Here is a 20,409-nt window from a genome sequence, read left to right on the forward strand (position 1 = left end):
TTGTAAGAATGAGGGTCGGGGAAATGAGGAATGCTCGATCACTGACCATCTCGAGGCAATAAGGAGATATGTTAACTTGCAAACAGTGACTGTTAACTGTTACCGGAGGAGGAAGACAGCTGTGGGCTCATCACGATGACCAACAAGCAGAGAAAGGAGCCTGGGAATAAATAACCTCACAGGGTAGGAGCTGTATCAGGGGATCATGTTACACGTTATCTCCCCATCTGTTTTTCTGAGCTCCATGCAATTTTTAAATTAAAAAAATTTTGGGGGGCCACACCATGTGGCATGTGGCATCTTAATTCCCCGACCGGGGATGGAACCTGCAGCCCCTGCGCTGGAAGCGTAAAGCCTCAACTTCTGGGCTGCCAGGGAAGTCCCCCGAGGTCCATATAATACTGTCTCATTGTGTTTGGGCCAAGCAAATAAACATAAATCACAGAACTCTACGAAAAAACCCACAGTTATTTATTTGTAAGTCATGTCTTTGGTTTCTACAACACTAAAGTCAAAATTCATCTTTGCAATAGTAAATTCTTCCTAAAATTTAGCAATAAGACAAAACACCTTTTCAGAAGAATGTGAACTGGTTTTAGTCAAACGAGAAAATATTTGGGACCATTTTTCTCTTTTACTTTGCCTGCCAGAATGCTCAAGATCAAATCTAGTGGTCAGCTGTTACAGCCAGAACTTTTTTTCTTTCCTCTGGCTCACAGTGGGACCTGACAGATGGACTTCGTCTCTAGAGGAAGAAGTTTGGAAACACAGTGGCCACAGGGACTATGCTGATGAAGATGGAGAGGAGAAGGGGTTCACGTCCAGATGAGGCAGCAGAAACAGGCCTGGTTCAACAGCACTCACAATCTTAAACCTGCACAGGTTCTGGGAGGCTCAAGCGGGCTCCTCTCCAGGTGCCCGGGGCTGGAGCTGGAAAGAGCAGCTGCTCGGGGGTCAGAGCTTAGGTGGCTAAGCTCAGATCCTGGCCTGGGGCGTGCTAGCACCGTGACCTGGGGAAGCTTCGTACACTTCAAGGTTTCCTTGTGCATAAAATAAGCAATCTTGACAAAAGCACTCCAATATCTGAGCAAGCCCGAAGTAAGCCAGAGTGGGGCTGCGCCGGAACGGAAGGGAGCGCCCTGTGGGGTGCAGGGGATGGCGGTGTCTCCCCAGTTTCAAGTCCCCCAGAGAGGAGACGAGAGGTGCGGTCAGAGGAGCACAGGGTTCGCTGCCGGGCCAGGTGGACGGCTGGTGGGGGACACACCTGTCGCTGTGACGCACCCTCCTGCCCCAAGACCACACAGAACCTTCCTGGAGGAGCCTTACCTGGCAAACAGCTCCTCGAGCGTGTCTGGGATTTCAAGGTTTGGATTCTTCAGGGCTGAGCTGAACTTCTCTCTAAGCTTCGCCACGAATTCTTTAAACTCGCTGGCACAAACCTGTCGCCGTGAGAGAGTGAGACCTTAAGCCCTCTTTCTCCTTGAAGGGAGGCTTCACTAAGACACACTTCGAAAATCCTGGAGCAGCCACCCGGGGCAGCGCACCCCCAGAAACCCAGACAGAAATGCTGTCTCCTGTGCCCTCTCCCCAGACCCTGAGACCACTGGGAAGGTGCCAGGTGCTCACCACTCTGGAGGTGGCAAGCCTTATGCCTGTACCGCCAGCGCTTGCCCCCAAGCCCCAAACACATCCCTCCATCAGCAGGCCTGTGTCCCCTCATCACCTCCCTCCCTCCTCTGCGACTCACCTGGACTCACGTCGGCCTCCACTCCCACATTCAGCCTTGAGCCCCAAGCCAGCCCCTCCTCCTCTGTACCCACCCCACGTCCATCCAAGACCAGACCCGGATCACAGCGTGGTCCCTCACCTCCTCGCCACCCCAGGCTCGTGCCTCCGACTCCTCCTCCATGGTGAGGCCGGCAAACCCAGCCTGTCACCCTGCCAGCCGGCGCCCAGGGCTCCAGGGCAGGGTCAGGCTCTTTCCCGATGCCTCTCGCTGCGGCCCTCCCACAGGGCACCTCGCCCCTCTACCTTCTCTGCCTTTCCTCGGCTGGTCCCTGGTCTCTATGGTCTGGGCTCAGGGGTGACACACCCAAAAGGCCCCGTGTGATAACAGACGGTCACCTACTTCCTTCATCCCATTCTTCCTGAGTGGTGGAGCCAGCCCCTACGTGGAGTGGGCAGGCAGCCTGCCCAGCCTCAGGGGTGAGTCAGGACGGATCTTCTGGAGACGGCTGTCCCCTCCTCCCTTGACACAAGGGCCCTCTTCCCACTTCTTCCTGCCTTGGGACTCTGTTGTGAGATGTCAGCTTCAACAGCTACCTGGCAGCCATGAGGTGACCAGCGTGAAGACGGAAAGCTGACCCCCGGGGATGGGGAGTGAGCGACAGAATGAACCTGGGACCCTGAAGACGTTTCTGCTCTGCTGCACCCATGTGGACAGCCTGCTTCCGGGCTGCTTAGCCCAGTGTTAGCTTTTCTTTGGTCACTTGCATCAGGCAGTTCAGTTCAGTTCAGCCGCTCAGTCGTGTCCAACCCTTTGCGACCCCATGAACCACAGCACACCAGACCTCCGTGTCCATCACCGACTCCTGGAGTTTACCCAGACTCATGTCCATTGAGTCAGAGATGCCACCCAACCATCCCATCCTCTGTCATCCCCTTCTCCTCCCACCCTCAATCTTTCCCAGCATCAGGGTCTTTGCAAATGAGTCAGCTCTTCGCATCAGGTGGCCAAAGTACTGGAGTTTCAGCTTCAACATCAGTCCTTCCAATGAACACCCAGGACTGATCTCCTTTAGGATGGACTGGTTGGATCTCCCTGCAGTCCAAGGGACTCTCAAGAGTCTTCTCCAACACCACAGTTCAAAAGCATCAATTCTTCTGTGCTCAGCTTTCTTCACAGTCCAACTCTCACATCCATACATGACCACTGGAAAAACCATAGCCTTGACTAGATGGACCTTTGTTGACAAAGTAATGTCTCTGCTTTCTAATATGCTGTCTAGGTTGCATCAGAAGCACTCCTAACTCTCCCCCTGTGACCTCAGCAGCCCGTGCTCTCTGGTGGGGTGGCTGCACTGTTCTGCGGTGTCCACTTACTTCTCTGCCTGACTCACTGGCCTCGGCTGGCGCCAAGGCTGGACACACACAGCAGAGTCCAGTGCCAGCTCAACGAATTGGGGGTAAGCAGACTGTGAGCCACGTGGCAGGGGAGTCTGGGTCTGGAAACACAGCTTCCTTCCTGGTCAGTCCCTGCCCAGCCCTACCCACAGAAAACTCAGAAAGAAAACTCATCGCCTATCTGTGAGCTTTCTGGAAGTCTGTTGCTGCTGCTGCTAAGTCACTTCAGTCGTGTCCTACTCTGTGCGACCCCACAGACAGCAGCCCACCAGGTTCCCCCGGCCCTGGGATTCTCCAGGCAAGAACACTGGAGTGGGTTGCCATTTCCTTCTCCAATGCATGAAGGTGAAAGTGAAATCGCTCAGTCGTGTCCAATTCTTAGCGACCCCATGGACTGCAGCCTACCAGGCTCCTCCGTCCATGGGATTTTCTAGGCAAGAGTACTGGAGTGGGTTGCCATTGCCTTCTCTGTTCCGGAAGTGTAGCTGTTTGTAATTTCTGAAGAGCTGCCCTACTTTCTTAACAAAATAGACCCAAGGCACAGCAGCGTTGCCAAGAGGCAAGCCAAATTCTAATCGTCTTTAAAACACTGATGCTGGAGCCAGATCAAGACAGGTTCACAGCCAAACACCTGACAAGTCAATTTCCCAGACGAGCACGGGAAAAGCCCAGGTCTGCAAGGCCGGCAGAGGCACCATGGGACCCAGAGGACCAGAACTCTGGGTCTGGAAACCTAGAAACCCCTGCCTCAGGGCAGGCTGCCCCAGCTGCCGCACGGCACCCACCTTTGGGTTTCCGTAGTCACCTTTCCGACTCAGGAACTCCCCGACAAGCGCCTTATCCTGGTACACCTCGGCGAGGCAGACCCTGTAGGCAAAAGGACCACAGGGAAGTCTGGGCACTGCAACCATGCCCACGTACAGAACCACCGAAGATTTCTAACGCTGCTGATGTCAGCTAATCATGGAGTGTGGCCAGCTTGTGTGCCTGCTGGGTGATCACACGGCTTTCAAAAATGAAGGATTTCGGGTCAGCCTGTTACTGCTTACACTTCACACCTCAGCTTCTCCAAGCTCCCACCCTCCTGCCCCTCACAGGGGTTTGGCCAGGACTCTGCGAAAGATCTACGTGGAAGTGTATCATAAACTTAAAAACAGGCCCCAGGGGTTGGTATTAAGAGCTCCGGGTTCCTCCATCAGCTTTTGTCCACCACACCCATCTTCATATCTCCATGGTGACAGGACAGCCTGACCTGCCCACCAGGAAACAGAGGGAAGGACAACCAGTGTTTGCTGAGCTCCTGGGAGCTGGGCACTTCTGACCCTCATAAGGAGCTTGCAAGGTAGAGGCTATCATTCCATTTCATGGCTTGGCGAGCTGCAGGGATCCCCTGCCCCCGAGGTCACACAGAGGCCAAGGGTCAGATGGAACAGGTGTGGTTACTATTACTATGGCCCTGCTCACAGGTGGGGAAACAGCCTCTGAGGAGATAAGTGTCTCGTCCCAGGCCCCACGGCTCTGAACTGCAGTGAGGAAGGAGACTCAGGCCTCCAAGCCCTGCAAGCCCTCTCGTCCCCCCGCCCTGGCTGCTGCAGGACAAGAGGAAGAACGTCAGGCAGGGGCAGAAAGCCCAAGCCCCAGACCTCACTCGCTGCAGCTCTCCGTTACCCAGCAAGCTGCCCATCCTCTCTATGGGCCTGTTCCTACTTTGTGAAAAAAAAAAGAGGACTTTGGACCAGGGGATCATAGCCCTTTCTGACAGAGCATTTTAAGAGCATTCCACGTGCTGGGCAAGTGGCTTCACACAGGAAGGCCCCCTGGTGTGCCTAACCCTGTAGTTCTCGTCAGGCTTTTCATTGTCACAGCTGGGGAAGGGGGGTTGCTACTGGTGCCTAGACACGGATGCTGTTAAACATCCCACAGTGCATAGGATGCCCCCCACAAATGATCCGGCCCCATGTGTCAGCAGTGCTGAGACCCAGAAGCTCAGAAGAGCTGAATTTCCTCCATGATCAGGGCTGGGTGCCTCCCCTCTAAGCTGGCTGACTGCACGCAGCCCAGGGCTTGGGATCAACCTGGAGCCAAGCTCTCTCACTGACCCACAGCATGGGCATCAGCTGGTAGAAGCGGTTTCTCCCAACCCAGCTCGGGTCCCCTCCTGGCCCCACCGTCCTGCTGGCCGCAACTCTGGAGAACAGCTCTAGCTTCACAAGGCATCCTGAAGTCTAAACACCACCTTATGCATGCGAGTGCCCGGAATCACACCTGGCCCCCCAGATCAAGGACCACCTCACTAACCGCCTCCAAAACACATCTGATGTGCTCCTAGAAGACTCAGACTCTATCTACCTGGATTCTACAGCCGACTCCTAAGCAGATGGGATGAAAACAGAGGAAAGAACAAGCGAGAAGCCTGGGGACACCCTGGACGGGGAGTTCCAAAAGTTCAAAAGCGGCTTACTTGTAGTTCAGATAGGCTTGTGGGTTTTTGATTATGTAGCGAGCTCTTCGTCCGACCGACAGGGAGGTTTTATCCAGAGACTCTTCCAAGGTCGAGTGCAGGATATCCCGCACGACCTGCCAGGGGACGAACGGGCCCTTCACCTGGATCAGACACAAGCCGAGATGGAAGGTCAGTGGCCCTGGAGCCCACGGCACGGGTCACTACTAGTGTGAGGGAGGAGTCGGCCCGTGCAGCCTCTTCCCTCAGCGGACACACAAAACTCGGCCACAGCTACTGGGTACTGACCACAGGCCTGGCCCTGAGTGGGGGCTGGGAAGAGAGGAGTAAGACAAACCCTCAACATCCAGTGGGAAGTGTCTCTTGGCGACTAACGGAGGTGCCTGGAGGGTGCTGGGCAGTACTGATTGGAAGGCAATGTTAGGGGAAGTCAGGAGGTCTGTGACATGGTTGTGGAGGGCTGTGCTCAGAAACGCTGCGTGTGGCACCTGCAGTCACATTGATGGAAACAGAACGCGTCGAGTCCCGGGCTCAGGACCCCTCTTGGAACACACACAGGAAGGCAGAGCCCAGGCGAAGAAAGGGTGTGAGGACAAGGTTTTTTCTTAGTGCCTGAGCACGAGGGGGCTGGGGAGTCTGGTGTGAGCTGAAGTGAGTGAGTGGAGGGTCCGTGCAGGCCTCTCCCCTCATCACCGTGATGAGACAAGGGCCAGGCATGAGGGACAGCAACACGCCATCAGGTTCCTCCCAGCAGAACGGGCCGCGATGGAATTTAGGAACGCATAAAGGGGTACGAAAACCTGGGAAAATGATCAAGCAAAGGGGTTTACTGAGCTTAAATTAAAGGCAGAGAGCAACCGGGACACATGGCCTCTGGGTGGGTTTCTTCGGCCGGTACGCAGAAAGACAGGAAATACTGACTCTGCTGTGAAGCTGCCTCACCCGCTCTGCCTGGTGGTGTTACTACCTGCAGGGGTCCCGGACGGGCGGCTGGTGGAGCCCACACTCCTGGGGGCTTCTATGGACCAGCCTGATGGGACACTGGCCTTGGTGTGGCTGGAAGGTGGGGCATGAACCCAGGCATGAACCTGGGGCCATAGCTACACAAATGAGTAAGAAGCCTCTGCCTCTAGAAGCAGCCACTCCAGAGGGCAAAGAGGGGCCAGAAGCCAGAGGAGCAGCGTGACACGAAAGGGGCAGAGCGAGACAGCAGTAACCACTTCCTTTCCGCAGGATCAATGGTGCCTTTCCAGAGATGATAAGCAGTAAGTGAAAGATAAACAGGACTATTCCAGGCAGCTGAGGATGGGAGGCAGGGAGCAGGGAAGGGACAGAATCCCGAGAAGAGACAGCGAGTACAGCTCTCAGCTGTGTGCCATTGTTTGCTGTTGCTGTTCACTAAGTCACATCTGACTCTGCGACCTCATGGACTGTAGCCTGCCAGGCTACTCCGACCATGGGATTTCCTAGCCAAGAATACTGGAGTGGGTTGCCTTCTCCAGGGGATCTTCCCAACCCAGAGATCAAACCCGCGTCTCCTGCACTGTCAGGCGGGTTGTGTATCATCTGAGCCACCAGGGAAGCCCGAGCTGTGTGGCGTGCAGCCAGGCAAAGACACAGATGTGTGAGCTGAAGGCTGGAAAGAGAGGTGCAAAGGTGAGAGTGGGGTTCACTGGGAAGATTCTGGGAGACGCTTCTCCCACGGGCCGAGTGGAGTAGATGGGATGAGGGGTCCCAGGGCCACGCTCCTCCCTGTGGGGGTCAGAAGAGCAAGAGCCTCCTGGACGAGAGGGACTCACAGTCAGCGGGCTGGAAGCTGGGGTGGGGTGGAGAGGCGAGTGGGATGGGGGGGCGCACCTTGGTGTTGAGGACGTTGCTGGCGATCCGGCAGAGCATGAGCAGCCCGTCCTCCTGCAGCGACCAGGTGACCCGCAGCCGCGTCATCCTCTGCAGGGCGCTCTGGTCCGCCTCGTCATGGTAACGCCTTTTGTTCTTGTCTTCCGGGAGCTCTTCTAAGGTGGGGATAGCAGAGGGGGCTTTGAACAACTGTTTGAGAGCTGTTACTCCAGAGAGCGGAAGGGTCCCTACCCAGTGGGTGGGCCTGGATCAAGGTGTCAGTTATCAGCATTTCATTAAGTGGGAAGTCATGTCAATTAGCCACAAAAGACTCAGCCCAATGGGACAGATTTTTTTTTTAACCCCTTTCATCATTTCTCTTTGGTCAGATTTCATGGTGACAGGCTGGGCAGCCTGATGCAGCCGGTTATCTGCCCATCTCTAATCTTTCCCTCGGAGGCAATGAGCCCTCTGAAGGTGCCTCGCCTCCTTCAGAAGCCCTCTGAAGGAACCTGCTCGAGGCATGCTCTCCAGGTAAGCGGGACCCCACCATTCCCTGCTCTGCGACCTGAGAGATGCTGTGTACACGCTGGTGCAGCAGGGGGACAACAAGGCCCACTGTCCAGGGCTAAATAACTTCAGGACTGGCCCAGACCACTAAAACACACCCAGCGCAGCGCCTGGTGCAAAGGAGCGGTTATCTAAGTAATATCAACCACAAACATTATGGAATATTTACTGGGTGCCAAACACTGGCTTAAGCTTTTTACATATATTCACTTACAATTAAAATAATACTTGACAACCACGGTAGGAGAAGGATACAACTATTATCCCCATTTGGCAGGTGAGGAATCTGACATGCACAGAGACCCAGCACCTTGCCTGAAGTCAAAAATCCTAGGAAGCGGCAGTTAGGATGGGAACCCTGAGCTCTAAAACCACTGGGTTTCCCCAGGCTCCACCCTCCGCTCCCCTCCCTGCTGGGAAACACTGGCAGGAGTTCCAAAGGCAGATGCCATATGCTACCGCCAATTCTAAAAGACTGTTTGCTTAGTGAGCATATTTCAAATGAGAGCAGGAGAAAAGTGGGCAAGATCATTTGCATTCAAAGCAACACCACCATCGGATTTTGCTTTGCAGTGAATTCGGGTCTTTTCAAGCCAATTTGATCTTACACATATCAGGACAGGCTGAACGGAGGGGGCCATTTCAGCTGATGCGAGGCTATTTGTTATGAGCACCAGCCGAATAAATCACTAAAAATGGGTTCGTGTTAAAGCATTCTGCTCTCAGCTGAAACAGTTAAAGCTATCAGATCGTTGTTAAAATGCACGGTCCACTGAAATGACATAAAAGTGGCTGAAAACCTGGACACTGGTCTCCTCGCTGCCCTCCTTCACTGCAAATGATGCCCGAATGAAGAATTCAAAACGGGAATCGAACAGGCGCTGTGCACAAGGGGTTCACGAGATCCAGAGAGATCCCTCAGGCTTAAGCGACTCCCACGCTCCCTCTGATTTACAAACACAACTTGAAACTTTGCCCTGAGCACAAATGCCGACGTTAAAAGGTGAACCAAGAGAATAACAGGATTTGAACCAGCTGTGATGAGGACTTGGCTAAGGATTTTTGCCAAGGTTTTTTTTCCCAGTTGAGATGAAATTAAAAATGTGAACAGAGGCAATCACTAGCTGAAATGGCTCTATATACTACCGTGACGGAGAAAGCAGGGGGAGATGTGTAGAAAGTTCAAGGCCCTCTCGGCTAACAGGCTGGGCTTGGAAAACAAAAACAACCACACACAGTTAGCCCTGCAAGTGGAGAGGGTGAACCAGAGGCTGAGGGCAGCACTCATGCCAGGCTACGGAGAGGTTGCTGCCCGTCCCCGGCTGGACCGGGCAAAGGCGAGCCTCACAAACACAAATGATCATCACCAAACCTTTCTTCTTCCTCTTGATCTTCTTCCCTGGGTCCTTCTTCAGCCGCTTGCGCTTCTGGCTTTTCCCACCCTTCACTTTCTGGTTCCGCTCCAGCGTGGGCTCTCGCTCAACCTCGACATGCTCGTCTCTGTCGGCACAGAGCCCTGATCCGGCTCGAGCATCTCCCCAGACCGTCAACCTGCCGTTGCCTGGAAACAAGCAAAGGAGCCTGGCATTGCAGAAGGCCCCCATAAAGGCTGGAACAAGACGCGGCGCAGGGGTCCCACTGGCCCAAGCCAGCCCCGCGTCCGTTTCTGCCGAGGTCCTGGCCCACGTACCTCCAGCCCCAAGAGGCATCGGGCGCTTAGACAGAAACGTCTGCAGCCTCATTGTGAGCCCGTTCTCCGACGTGGTGGTCTCCTGAAAGACAAGGATGGCACTGGATGAAGTGTGAGCTTCACTGGGCCCCCAGGAACCCAGTGCAGCCAGTGGGGAGTGTTGCATCCCTGATGAAGAGGCGGCGCAGGGACTGCGACCTTCCTATGGAACATACACCCCCGTCTTGTGTGACCTCTTAGACTTCCCTTTCTTTCTTTTTAAAAGGAATACTTGTACTCATCGAAGAATAAATTAGCATCCATGGGGGGAAAGAAAAAAGAAAGTCAGGTAGATATTTACAAAGTCCCACTGTACCTTCAGTACTTACGGATACAATTACTTGTGTGTCTGGTCAATTTTGGTTTGACCAATTCAAAGACTGTGAGCTGGGACTTTCCTGGTGGTTTAGTGGCTAAAAGTCCACCGGCCAATACAGTGGACACGGGTTCGATGGTCTGGAAGATCCCACATGCCGCGGGTCAGCTAAGCCTGAGCGCCCAGGAGCCTGTGCTCCACAATGGAGAGGAGCCACCGTAACGAGAAGCCTGAGCGCTGCAACGAAGATCAGCCCCCTCTCCCACAACTGGAGAAAGCCCGCACACAGCAACCAAGCCCCAGGGCCGCCAAAAACGGGAACAGAGTGAGTAAATCCTAAAAACAAAGTCTGTGAGCCAGGGAAGGCAGAGGCAGGTGAGTAGCGATGGCCGGGGAGGGGGTGTGACGGTCCTAGGACGGACGCCCACCTTTTTGGCCTTGTCCATGATGTAGCTGGTCCAGATCCAATTGCGCTTCAAGTGTGCGTAGAAGCTGGAGTCGAGCCCCGCGGCTCCCAGGCCGTCTCCGGGGATGATGCCTTCATCCACGACCTCGCGGCTGCCCCTGGGAGTCGGGAAATAAACAGACACCGAGCCTCCTTGGGAACTGGGAAGAGAGCCCGTGGAGTGGGTGGGGCATGTACTGCAACTGCTACCTTCCCACAGAGACACCTGACAGGTAGCAGTAAAGAACCTGTCAAAAATCCAGATTTTTATGTAAAAATCCCAGTTTTTGAACTTCAGCAGCTGGTTCTTTTTAGTTTTTGACAACGTGGGGGGGGGCTAGCTGCCTCATGGCTGGGGCCAGAGTGAGCCACGGCCACCCCCTCACAGCCCCACAGCAGGGACTCAGGCCTCCAGGCCCGACAGGGGGCCTGACTGGGGTGGGGGGGCCCACAGCCTGCAGGGCGAGCCCCCCGCGGCTCTGCACTCGGGGACAGGTGGGACGCACGTGGTGTACTCCATCATGGCACACTTGCGCTCCAGCGTGTACTTGTCCATGGCGTTCTCCTGCTCCTTCTGCATTCTGCCCTCCTCATCGCTGCCCTGGTCTGGGCCGCTGCTCTTCCGGGCGCGCGGGCAGCGCACCACGCCTAGGAGAGAGACACGAGCCCCGCTGACGACACCTTTCTGCCAAGGTCTGCCGCTGGGTGGCAAGAGGAGTGAACTCCCTTTCTGGGACTAGGATCCCCACCAGGGGAGAGGGGCTGAAACCGGTGGACCTCTTTGCACAAAACGTCTTACGTCGTCATGTCACGGGGGAGCAGAAGAAAGAGTTAAGGCTGGTGGGTGAAACTGAGAAAAGAGACTGCACACAGCCTGGATTCTATAAAGGCGGGAAGGCGAGCAGGCAACCAGAGAAACCCCAGGCCTTCTTTCTTCCTGGTGGAGGCCCCAAGGAGCCACATGCCACAGGCCTGGGCTTACCCAGGGGCTCAGTGGTAAAGAATCTGCCTGCCAATGCAGGAAACACAAGTTTGATCCCTGGGTTGGGAAGATACCCTGGAGGAGGAAATGGTAACCCACCCCAGTAAAGTATCCTTGCCTGAAGAATCCAACGGACAGAGGAGCCTGGCGGGCTACAGCCCCTGGGGTTGCAAAGTGTGGGATACAACTGAGCGGCTAAACAACAACAAACATGGCCACACAGCTCTGAGGTACACTCGCTGTCTCTTCACCATAATTCCTGAGTGCTCTCTGCAGAGACGCATTTGCTGAGAGAAGTTAAGCAAACTGCACTTCTTGCAAAGAAATGTGAAACATGACTAAAACCTTTGCTTGAGGGGCTTCTCTGGTGGTCTAGTGGTTCAGAATCCGCCTGCCAATGCAGGGGACCTAGGTTTGATCCCCGGTCCAGGAAGATCCCACGTGCCGCAGGACAATGAAGCCGGCGTGTCACAACTGCTGAGCCTGCGCTCTACAGCCCGTGCTCCGCAATAAAAGAAGCCACTGCAATGGGAAGTCCACTCTCCGCAACTAGAGAAAGCCCAGGCATAGCAATGAAGATCCAGCGCAGCCATAAATAACCAATCAATTAATTAAAAGAATTGCTTGAGTCAGGCCAGGGAAGGTTATGATAATCTGCAGACTATCACAGAGCCTCCTGCAACATGGTCAGCTGGAGACTTCAGCCTGGCTGGTGGCAAGGGGCAACAGGCAGAGCCCATGCCACATGCCAGGCATCTCTCAGCCAGAGCTTCATGTGAAGCGTCCGGTTCAAGCCTCCCCTCAGCTCCACAAGGTGGCGGCGGTGGCGTTCCCAGATTAGAAATGAAGAAACTGAGGCTCAGGAGGCTCCAAAGAGCTCACCCAGGGTCATGCACCTGAATGGACTGAGAACCTAAGAGGACCTCAGGCAATGTCTTGCCTGGCACCACCAAGCTGCCTGTTGGAGATGCAGACTTAGGCCACCCCCAGGACTGCTGAGCCCAAGTCCCTGGACGGCGCCCAATAACCCACATTTCAACGCGCTTCCCCAGAGCTGCCGGTGCACTCATGCTCTGCGAGCCCCACCCTGTAGGATGCCCACATCTTATTATTTGATGCTTCCCCTCAGTCTGTGGGGCAGAACCCCCCCGACCCCCGTAGATGTTTGTTGATTGAAGGGACAGTCAATGTCTGATTATCAAACTCAATAAGCCTCCCATATTTCAACTCAAGAACACAAAAAGGGATGGAAATCCACCCGCTGTCAAGCCTGAAAGACTCCGGTGCAAATAACATACTGGTTCGCAAATTTTTATCTAGTATAAAATGCAGGGGAATTAGGGCACTTTAAAATCTGCAATGCTAAAAGCCTAGCTCATCGCTGCTGCCAGAGGAGTCTACAAAACACGCTGTTTCTCACATTTGTCTGGACCCATTAAATGATCTATACAAGTGCTCGTTAGCCTCTTAGCATTAAACAGTTCTACCCAAATCACAAGCTTTCCTGGTGGCTCAGCAGAAAAGAATCCGCCTGCCAATGCAGGAGGTGCAGGTTCAATCCCTTAGTCAGGAAGACCTCCTGGAGAAGGAAATGGCACCCCACTCCAGTGTTCTTGCCTGTCAAATCCCGTGGACAGAGGAGCCTGGCGGGCTACAGTCTGTGGGGTTGCAAAGAGTCTGACACGACTGAGCACACATCAACACAGTACACGTGTGGCTCCTGCTTTGCAAAAATCAAAGCGGGACCTTGATCTTCAGGCGCTGTGACAGGAGGAAGACAGAAGTCCTCTCCCAGGTGCGAACGGAATGCAGCATCCTTCTTCTCCTTGGGAGAAGTGGCAAGACAGGACCCGAGGAAAACTGGCTTAGAGGAAGAGCACCAGACTGGTGGTTCTATCACCTTCTACAAACCCTCCAATCATTCTTATAAACATGTTCAGGATGTTGCCTGTGTATCAGGCACTTTGAGACACGGTGGGGATGAATGCCAAATCTCCTGTGCTCAAGGATTCCCAGAATGACATCAGATGACAGCAAAGATGCTGGAAAAGCTTTCTCGGAGAGAGAATGCTTGAAGTAGGGGGTGGCTATCTGCAAGGTGAACATAGGTCAGGATGTGCCAGACAGAGAAGATGACGCAAGTCAACGCCTAACACAAAGCCCAAGTCACGCAAGCAATGGGCAGTCTGGTCAGTTCCTCCTCCAGACCTCCCCACCTGTCCTCTGTCCTTCACTGTCACCAGAGGACCCGAGTCACAGTCCCCAGCTGGCCTCCCTGCCCCTGCTCTGGTGCCTCTCAGCCTATGGTCCACACAGCGGCCAGGGCAGCTTTGAAAGACATGAGATCTTGACTTACAACCACCAATGGATTCTCGCTGCTCTGAGAATAAAGCCAAAGTCTCCTGCAAGTTTGGAAGTTTGCAAGTTCTCCTGCAAGTGTCCTGCAAGGCCCCTGAGTCTCTGCTTCTCCACCCCAGTGGCCACTCTCCCTCCACATATACTGGCCAATTCTGCTTCTCAGCTCTGGTCATGCTGGCTCGGCCTCATCCTTTAGAACTCAGCTCAAACTCTCCTGCTCAGAAAGGCTGCTTCCTCACTAGCCTACGAAAATACCCTCGATCCGACACCCGGTGCGTTTCCTCCCCAGCACTTAACGCACTCTGGATCTCTGTGCTGTGTGTCTTCCCCAAGAGAGCACAAGTCCCCCTGCTGTGTGATGGGTGTAGGGAAAGCACACACACGGTGGTCAGTAAACACCTGCTCAACGAGCCCAGTGAATGAAGACAGAGGTGGAGCTGCGTGGGCTCAATGGGCGGGGGGGGGGGGGCGGGTGGTGGTGCTGGGGGCTGTGGTATCCCAGGTAAGGTCTACCACATTCCTCTCTAAGGGAGCTTCCTGGACGCTCCAGGCCTCTGGGGGACAGTCTGAAAACCAGCAGGCGGTTTCTTTCCAGCTCTAACTCCACAGAAAGGAGGGTACCCAGGGAGTCCCGTAAAGACGGCTGGTACCTAGCGGGGTGTTGAGGCAGACGCACTGCAGATCGAACCAGTAGTTCTCCACGTCCTGCATTGAGTTCAGGACGTACGAACGCCTCTCGAAGGGCCGGCTGCTGCGGGCCACGTTGTAATGGGGGTCACAGGTGGTGGTGTCCACGATGCCCACGTTCTTCTTCAAGTAGACAAAGACCTACAAGGGAGACAGCAGATGGCGAGGGGGGGCCACCTCTGAGTCGGGTTAGTGTCGGAAATGCTCAGGACCAGCCACCCTCCACTGGGGGTGAAGGCCGTTTACCTGATCTTTATCCTGAAACTTCTCCGTGGGGCCGAACTGGAGCAGCCCCATGAAGCAGAGCCTCTGAAGGTTCTCCACCACAGAGAAAATGAAACGTCTGCAGGGAGAGGGGGTGGCAGGCGTTCAGTCATTATCAGGGGGTCGGATGGGAGTGAGGGATGGGACTCGCTACTTCTCCCCTCTTCTACCTGTGGGACCTTCTACCTGCGGGCTTCGGGCCTGCACTGAGCTGAGACCCAGGACCCCCGGCCCATCACCACCCAGGGCAGTGGGGCACTACTTCTACACGGGGGGCTTGAGATCAAAAATAACAAAAGGAAAACCCACTTCATCACCTACAGTCTTTATCAGCAGATTTTACTTTTAAAAGAACCTTGCAATCAAGGGCTAAAATGTCTCGGCCCACACTGCAATTGCCACTGTGCTTTACGTAGAAGGACACAGGGTGGCTAAAGCAATGACCTGGGGTCTCTACAACCTGGAAAAAGCAGAAACCTTTCCTTTTCTGGGTCAACTGTTACTCAGAAGCCTAATTTGGAGGGGCCTGTCGGGACCCTCAGCTGCCCCAAGTGACTGCAAGGACCTCACCTCTTGTACAGAAGCTGCTGCCGGATGGACCTGGGGAGAAAGCGGATCAGCGTGTGCTTCTTCAGGGGGTCGCTCAGAAACTCCTCGAGGTGGTCCACCTAAGAGGGGATTTTCAGGGCTCAGCTCACCCTTGAGGCCAGGGCGAGTTCCAAGAGTCGTGAAAGAACACTCCGCGCTATGTTCTGGGCTGAGGTCTCGCTGAGCTGGGTCATCTGCCCCGTGGGGACATGGGCCCTCCTCCGCATTCCCCCCCACCTCCCACATCGCTCTCTCAGCCCTGACACCCCGCCCCTCCCACCCTTCTGCCACACTGCTGGGGACCGAACATGTGGCCTCACTCACTGCTGGTGGGCATACGAAGTGCTAAAACAATCGTGGGGGAGCACAGGAGAATGTATTATATTTAAAAGGAAGAAAGATGGGACTTCCCTGGTGGCCCAGTGGCTAAGACTCAGTGCTCCCAACGCAGGGGCCCAGGTCCAGACTCAGTGCTCCCAAAGCAGGGGCCCAGGTTCGATTCCTGGTCAGGGAACTAGATCCCACGTGTCACAACTAAGACCCCAAGCAGCCAAATAAATAATTAAAAAAAAAAAAAAAAGATAAAGGATGCTTATTGCCTTTAAAGCCATTGATTCTGCTTCTATCCTTACCCTTAGAGAAAAAATTTTAGGAGCTACCCACAAATACAGCTACTAAAAGGCATTCATCATCGTGTCATTTACAACACCAAGAAACTGGAACTTAAACACCCCAAAATACAGTACTGGTTAAATAAATCGGGGTATGTGCATAAAAGGAATACTATGGAGGGAGGTGGGAGGGGGGTTTGGGACAGGGGACACATGTACACCCGTGGCTGATTCATGCCAATGTATGGCAAAAACCAGTACAATACTGTAAAGTAATTAGCCTTCAATTAAAATAAATTATTTTTTAAAAAAAGGAATACTATGAATTTACTTAATATCAAGTTAAAACAATGGTGTGGAAAACACAATATGTTGTTCAGTGGTAAGAACAGATGATAAAAGAATAAACACAGTATGATTTCAAGTCACTATTTTTTTTAAAAAGGAAGCTCTCAAATATATACACACATTCACGTACATATAAACGTGGCATAGGAAAAAAAGACTAGACGAAAACACACAGATAACACAAGCGGCGATGTCTCTGACTGATACAGTTATGGCATTTCTATGGTAACTTCCGTTCTTTCCTTTCTCCTGTATTTACCGAATTTGTAAAAACATTTTATTGCTCTACCACAACTGTCTTGTCTATTGACTGATCTAGAAGGAACAAGTCTTTGAAATATTTCCCTTGACCCACCGTCCATCCAACCCCCACAATCTACTCTGCCTGCCTGCCTATTTAATCCATCTGTCTGTCTATCTGGCCAGCCACCCGTGACCCAGCCAGCTACAGCTGAGCGCAGAGCCCCGGTGTGGATGGAGCTGCGGCGCAGGCCCCTGCAGCGGCCTGGGGGTCGCCGTACCTTGTAGCTGACTTGTACGACCTGGGTGAAGATGGACAGGGGCAGGCATAGAAGCAGGTCGCTGACCAGGGCCCAGCCGAAGCCGAAGTCCTTGTGGACCGGGATGGGGGGTACGTAGCGCTTCCACGAGGCTTCGTCCACGAACACTAGGAGAAGACAGGGGTCACTCCCCAGACTCTCGGTCACGGTGCTGCTCTCTCCTCCCTGGTCCTGGATCCCTCTCACCACAAACTTGGGCAAAACCCTCCCCATCGGGCAGGAGGCCCAGAGGCTCAGGAAGGCTGGGTGATGTCTGTATAGTGACCGGGGCAGTTCAGATTATAAGGATGAGGCACTGCCGTGTATAAGGATGAGGACCCTGCTGTGACGTCCCGGCCCAGGGCATCTCACCGGTCTCCGTGGCAAGTTCCACTTCGCCCTCCCAGGTGTCCTTGGGTGCGGCATCGAAGGAGGCCTCCAAGTCGCTCCTGGAGGAGGACGGGACTCCTGCCTTCCTTTCCGAGAAGCTCAGCTCCTCCACTGTGGTAGGGTGCCCGTAGATCAGGTACCACAGAAACATGTGGATCACCCGCAGGCGAGGCATTTTGGGCAGAAACCCTAGAGAGCGCCCCAGTCCAGGAACTGGGGTGAGAAAGAAGGAGGGTGGTACGTGAAAACCCCAGGTTCCCTTCGGTTCACTTCATTCAAAATGACCGAGGGCCCCTGGATCCCAAGGGCCAGGGAGACAGCAAATGCTTCCATCCTCGTAGGACTTACTTTCTAGCTGACAGACGACAGCAAACTACCTAAGAGAGCACGCTGGATGGAAACAGCTGATGCAGCAAATAAAGCAAGGAAGGGAGAGGAGGGCGATACTTCCGTAGAGGCCTGGACGGTCCCGGGGAGAGACCTCAGGGGGTGGCCTGGAGTTTGTGGAGTGGGCCATGCAGACACCTGGGCACACACCCCCTAGACTGAATGCAATGTGCCTAGCTTTCTTTCCTGGTGGCTCTGCTGGTAAAGAACCCACTTGCCAATGCTGGAGGCTCAAGAGACTCAGGTTCGATCCCTGGGTCAAATCCCCTAGAGGAGGAAATGGCAACCCACTCCAGTATTCTTGTCTGGGAAATCCCATGGACAGAGAAGCCTGGCGAGCTACAGTCCATGGGTTCACAGAGTCGGACACGACTGAGCGCACACCCACACACAGCAGTGTGGGGAAGGGCCAGGAGACCCAAGGGGCAGGGCAGAGCAAGGAAGGAGGGGAGCAAGGAGGTGAGCCGCGGGGGGCGGGGAAGGGGGGCCTCCAGGACAGGCTCAAGGCTCACGGGGACTGCAAACACTCCAAAATCAGGTTCTTCTAAAGGGCTTATTTCTTTGACACCAACTGCTCCCTGACTTGCCCCAGAGAGAAGAGACAGGTGAGAGCAAGGAAGATGTGGCGGGGAGGACAAGGGGCCCAAGGGCCCCTCCTCCGGCACCAGGCCTGGACCCTGTGAGGAGCCCTTGGCTGCCTCTCGCCCCTGCAGGCGCGTGCGCTGCTCAGGTGCACGTCCTCGTGTGAGTTCCCCTCCCCCACCTGCACTTTCTAACTGCGAAGCCTCGAGAGGAAAGGCCGAGCCCACATGTCTGGAGAGCTCAGCAAGTGGGGTCCCTCCTGCTCAGCATCCCCAGCCACTGGGGGCCCCGCCAGGACGTCTCCGCCTGAGGTCTGTGCCCTGACGCCGATGCCCTCCTCCACCAACGTGCACGCTGTGACCAGCAACCACAACTGAAGCTCTGACTACGAAGGCCTGGCTGTGTGCGCAGCCCAGCACAAGCTGACGTCAGAGCTGCTTGGTGCAGGGGTGAGGGGAGTTGCTGTTGTTCAGTCGCTCGGTCGTGTCCCACTCTTTGCGACCCCATGGACTGGAGCCCACCAGGCTTCCCTGCCCTTCACCATCTCTTGGACTTTGCTCAGACTCCTGTCCACTGAGTTGGTGACGACATCCAACCCTCTCATCCTTGCTGACGGGAGGCAGCCCTGTCGGAGACCTGCATCCTGGAAAACTGGATAAACGCTCATACTCATCAGTGGCTGTAACTCCCAGAGGCTGTGGGGTCGGGAGAGGCAGAGATTTTCAGGGGTTTACCGAATGACCAGCCCAAGGATACTCAGCAGAAGGAGCTGTGCGTGTGTGTGTGTGTGTGTGTGTCACTCACTAAGTCGTGTCCAACTCTCCTATGACCCCTGCACTGTAGCCTGGCAGGCTCCTTTGTCCATGGGATTCTCTAGGCAAGAACACTGGAGCAGGCAGCCATTCGCTTCCCTGGGGGTTCTTCCTGACCCAGGAATTGAACCTAACGCCTCCCGCACCGCACCTCATTCACTGTCTGAGCCACTAGGGAAGCCCCATCAGATGAAACGCGACTGGGCCCTGACCGGGAGCGGCCTTTTACCTACGACAGGGTGGTAGTTTTTCAGCTGGGTCACGCCCATTTTCTCATGGGTCTTTTTCACCCGTCCACCTTCTGGTTTCGAGGAGGCACTTGGCTGAGCGTCTCCTGATCCACTCGGGCCCTCTTCTCCTTGACTTTCCTCTTCGGCTTCCTCTTGAGGCACTGGAGGCTGGGGTGCTTTCATCCTGAAGGTCACAGGTAAGACGCGACGACAGTACGTGAGAAAACCAAGGGCTGAGAGACGACAGGGTCTGTCCTCAAGAATTTGGCCCTGCAGAGTCAAATCAACCACCCACAGGGGCTGGACAGACGATCGTAAACAGACAAACTGTGTCAGGGCACTGGACACGCGGGGGAGACCTGGAGAGTACACCCCCACCTCTGGGGCAGCTGCTACCTTGTGAGCAAGGTGGCCTGCTGTGCTGGGCCCTCTGAGACTTTCATCCATGCCAGAAAACAGGAATGGGACGCGAAATTAACCAGCAACTGATTCACAGCACCCATGGCTGAGGCACGGCTGGCCACACAAGCCAGCGTCTGCGAGTCACATCCAGCCCTGTGCCTGCCCGGGCCCCACCTCTACTTTAAACTCAACCGAAAACGTTCTCCCACCAAGCTTTCTCTCAGTTCATTAGGTGGCTTACGAACAGAAAGACCTCAGAGAGGCAAGTGGAATCCTTCTGAGCTAGGATGGAACTGGGCAAGCTTCACATGCTACAGGGCCTATGATTTGAAGCACTCTGTCCACACGCTATTAAAACAGAATGAAGGATGTTAAGATTTTTTTTTTTTGTCTTAAATAATCCAGGGACTTCCCTGGTGGTTTAGAGGTTAAGAATCTGCCTGTCAGTGCAGAGGACACAGGTCTGATTCCCAGTCTGAGAACTAAGATCCCACACACCTCAGGGCAACAAAGCCCCAGAGCTGGTGCTCTGCAACAAGGGGAGCCTCTGCAACGAGAAGTCCACACACAGCAAGCAGAGAGGAGCCCCTGCCTGCTGCAACTAGAGAAAGCCTACGTGGCACAACGAAGACCCAGCACAGACAAAAATAAATGAACAATAATGAAAAAACAATCTCGAAATGGATCCTTTTTGAGACCAAGGCATCATGAATCATAAACTCCAGACCAGTGAATTCACTGATCGCACA

At 54.4% G+C, this 20,409-nt stretch overlaps 1 protein-coding gene across 1 annotated transcript in view; it reads right to left on the minus strand.

Annotated features, from left to right (window-relative positions):
* Positions 1-20,409, minus strand: part of GTF3C1 (general transcription factor IIIC subunit 1) — a 79,138-nt gene that overhangs the window by 14,117 nt on the left and 44,612 nt on the right. Inside the window, exons 14-27 of the mRNA XM_042239987.2 lie at positions 19,258-19,442; positions 17,230-17,460; positions 16,840-16,985; positions 15,342-15,439; positions 14,754-14,850; positions 14,471-14,648; positions 10,987-11,128; positions 10,464-10,599; positions 9,681-9,762; positions 9,363-9,551; positions 7,442-7,596; positions 5,585-5,727; positions 3,909-3,990; positions 1,327-1,439 (exon numbers count right to left, since the gene is read on the minus strand). Of these exons, the coding sequence (XP_042095921.1) occupies positions 1,327-1,439; positions 3,909-3,990; positions 5,585-5,727; positions 7,442-7,596; positions 9,363-9,551; positions 9,681-9,762; positions 10,464-10,599; positions 10,987-11,128; positions 14,471-14,648; positions 14,754-14,850; positions 15,342-15,439; positions 16,840-16,985; positions 17,230-17,460; positions 19,258-19,442 (1,977 nt within the window). The remainder of the gene's footprint in view (positions 1-1,326; positions 1,440-3,908; positions 3,991-5,584; positions 5,728-7,441; positions 7,597-9,362; positions 9,552-9,680; positions 9,763-10,463; positions 10,600-10,986; positions 11,129-14,470; positions 14,649-14,753; positions 14,851-15,341; positions 15,440-16,839; positions 16,986-17,229; positions 17,461-19,257; positions 19,443-20,409) is intronic.

Source organism: Ovis aries, chromosome 24, assembly GCF_016772045.2.
Source record: "Ovis aries strain OAR_USU_Benz2616 breed Rambouillet chromosome 24, ARS-UI_Ramb_v3.0, whole genome shotgun sequence".
In the NCBI taxonomy this organism is placed as follows: domain Eukaryota; kingdom Metazoa; phylum Chordata; class Mammalia; order Artiodactyla; family Bovidae; genus Ovis; species Ovis aries.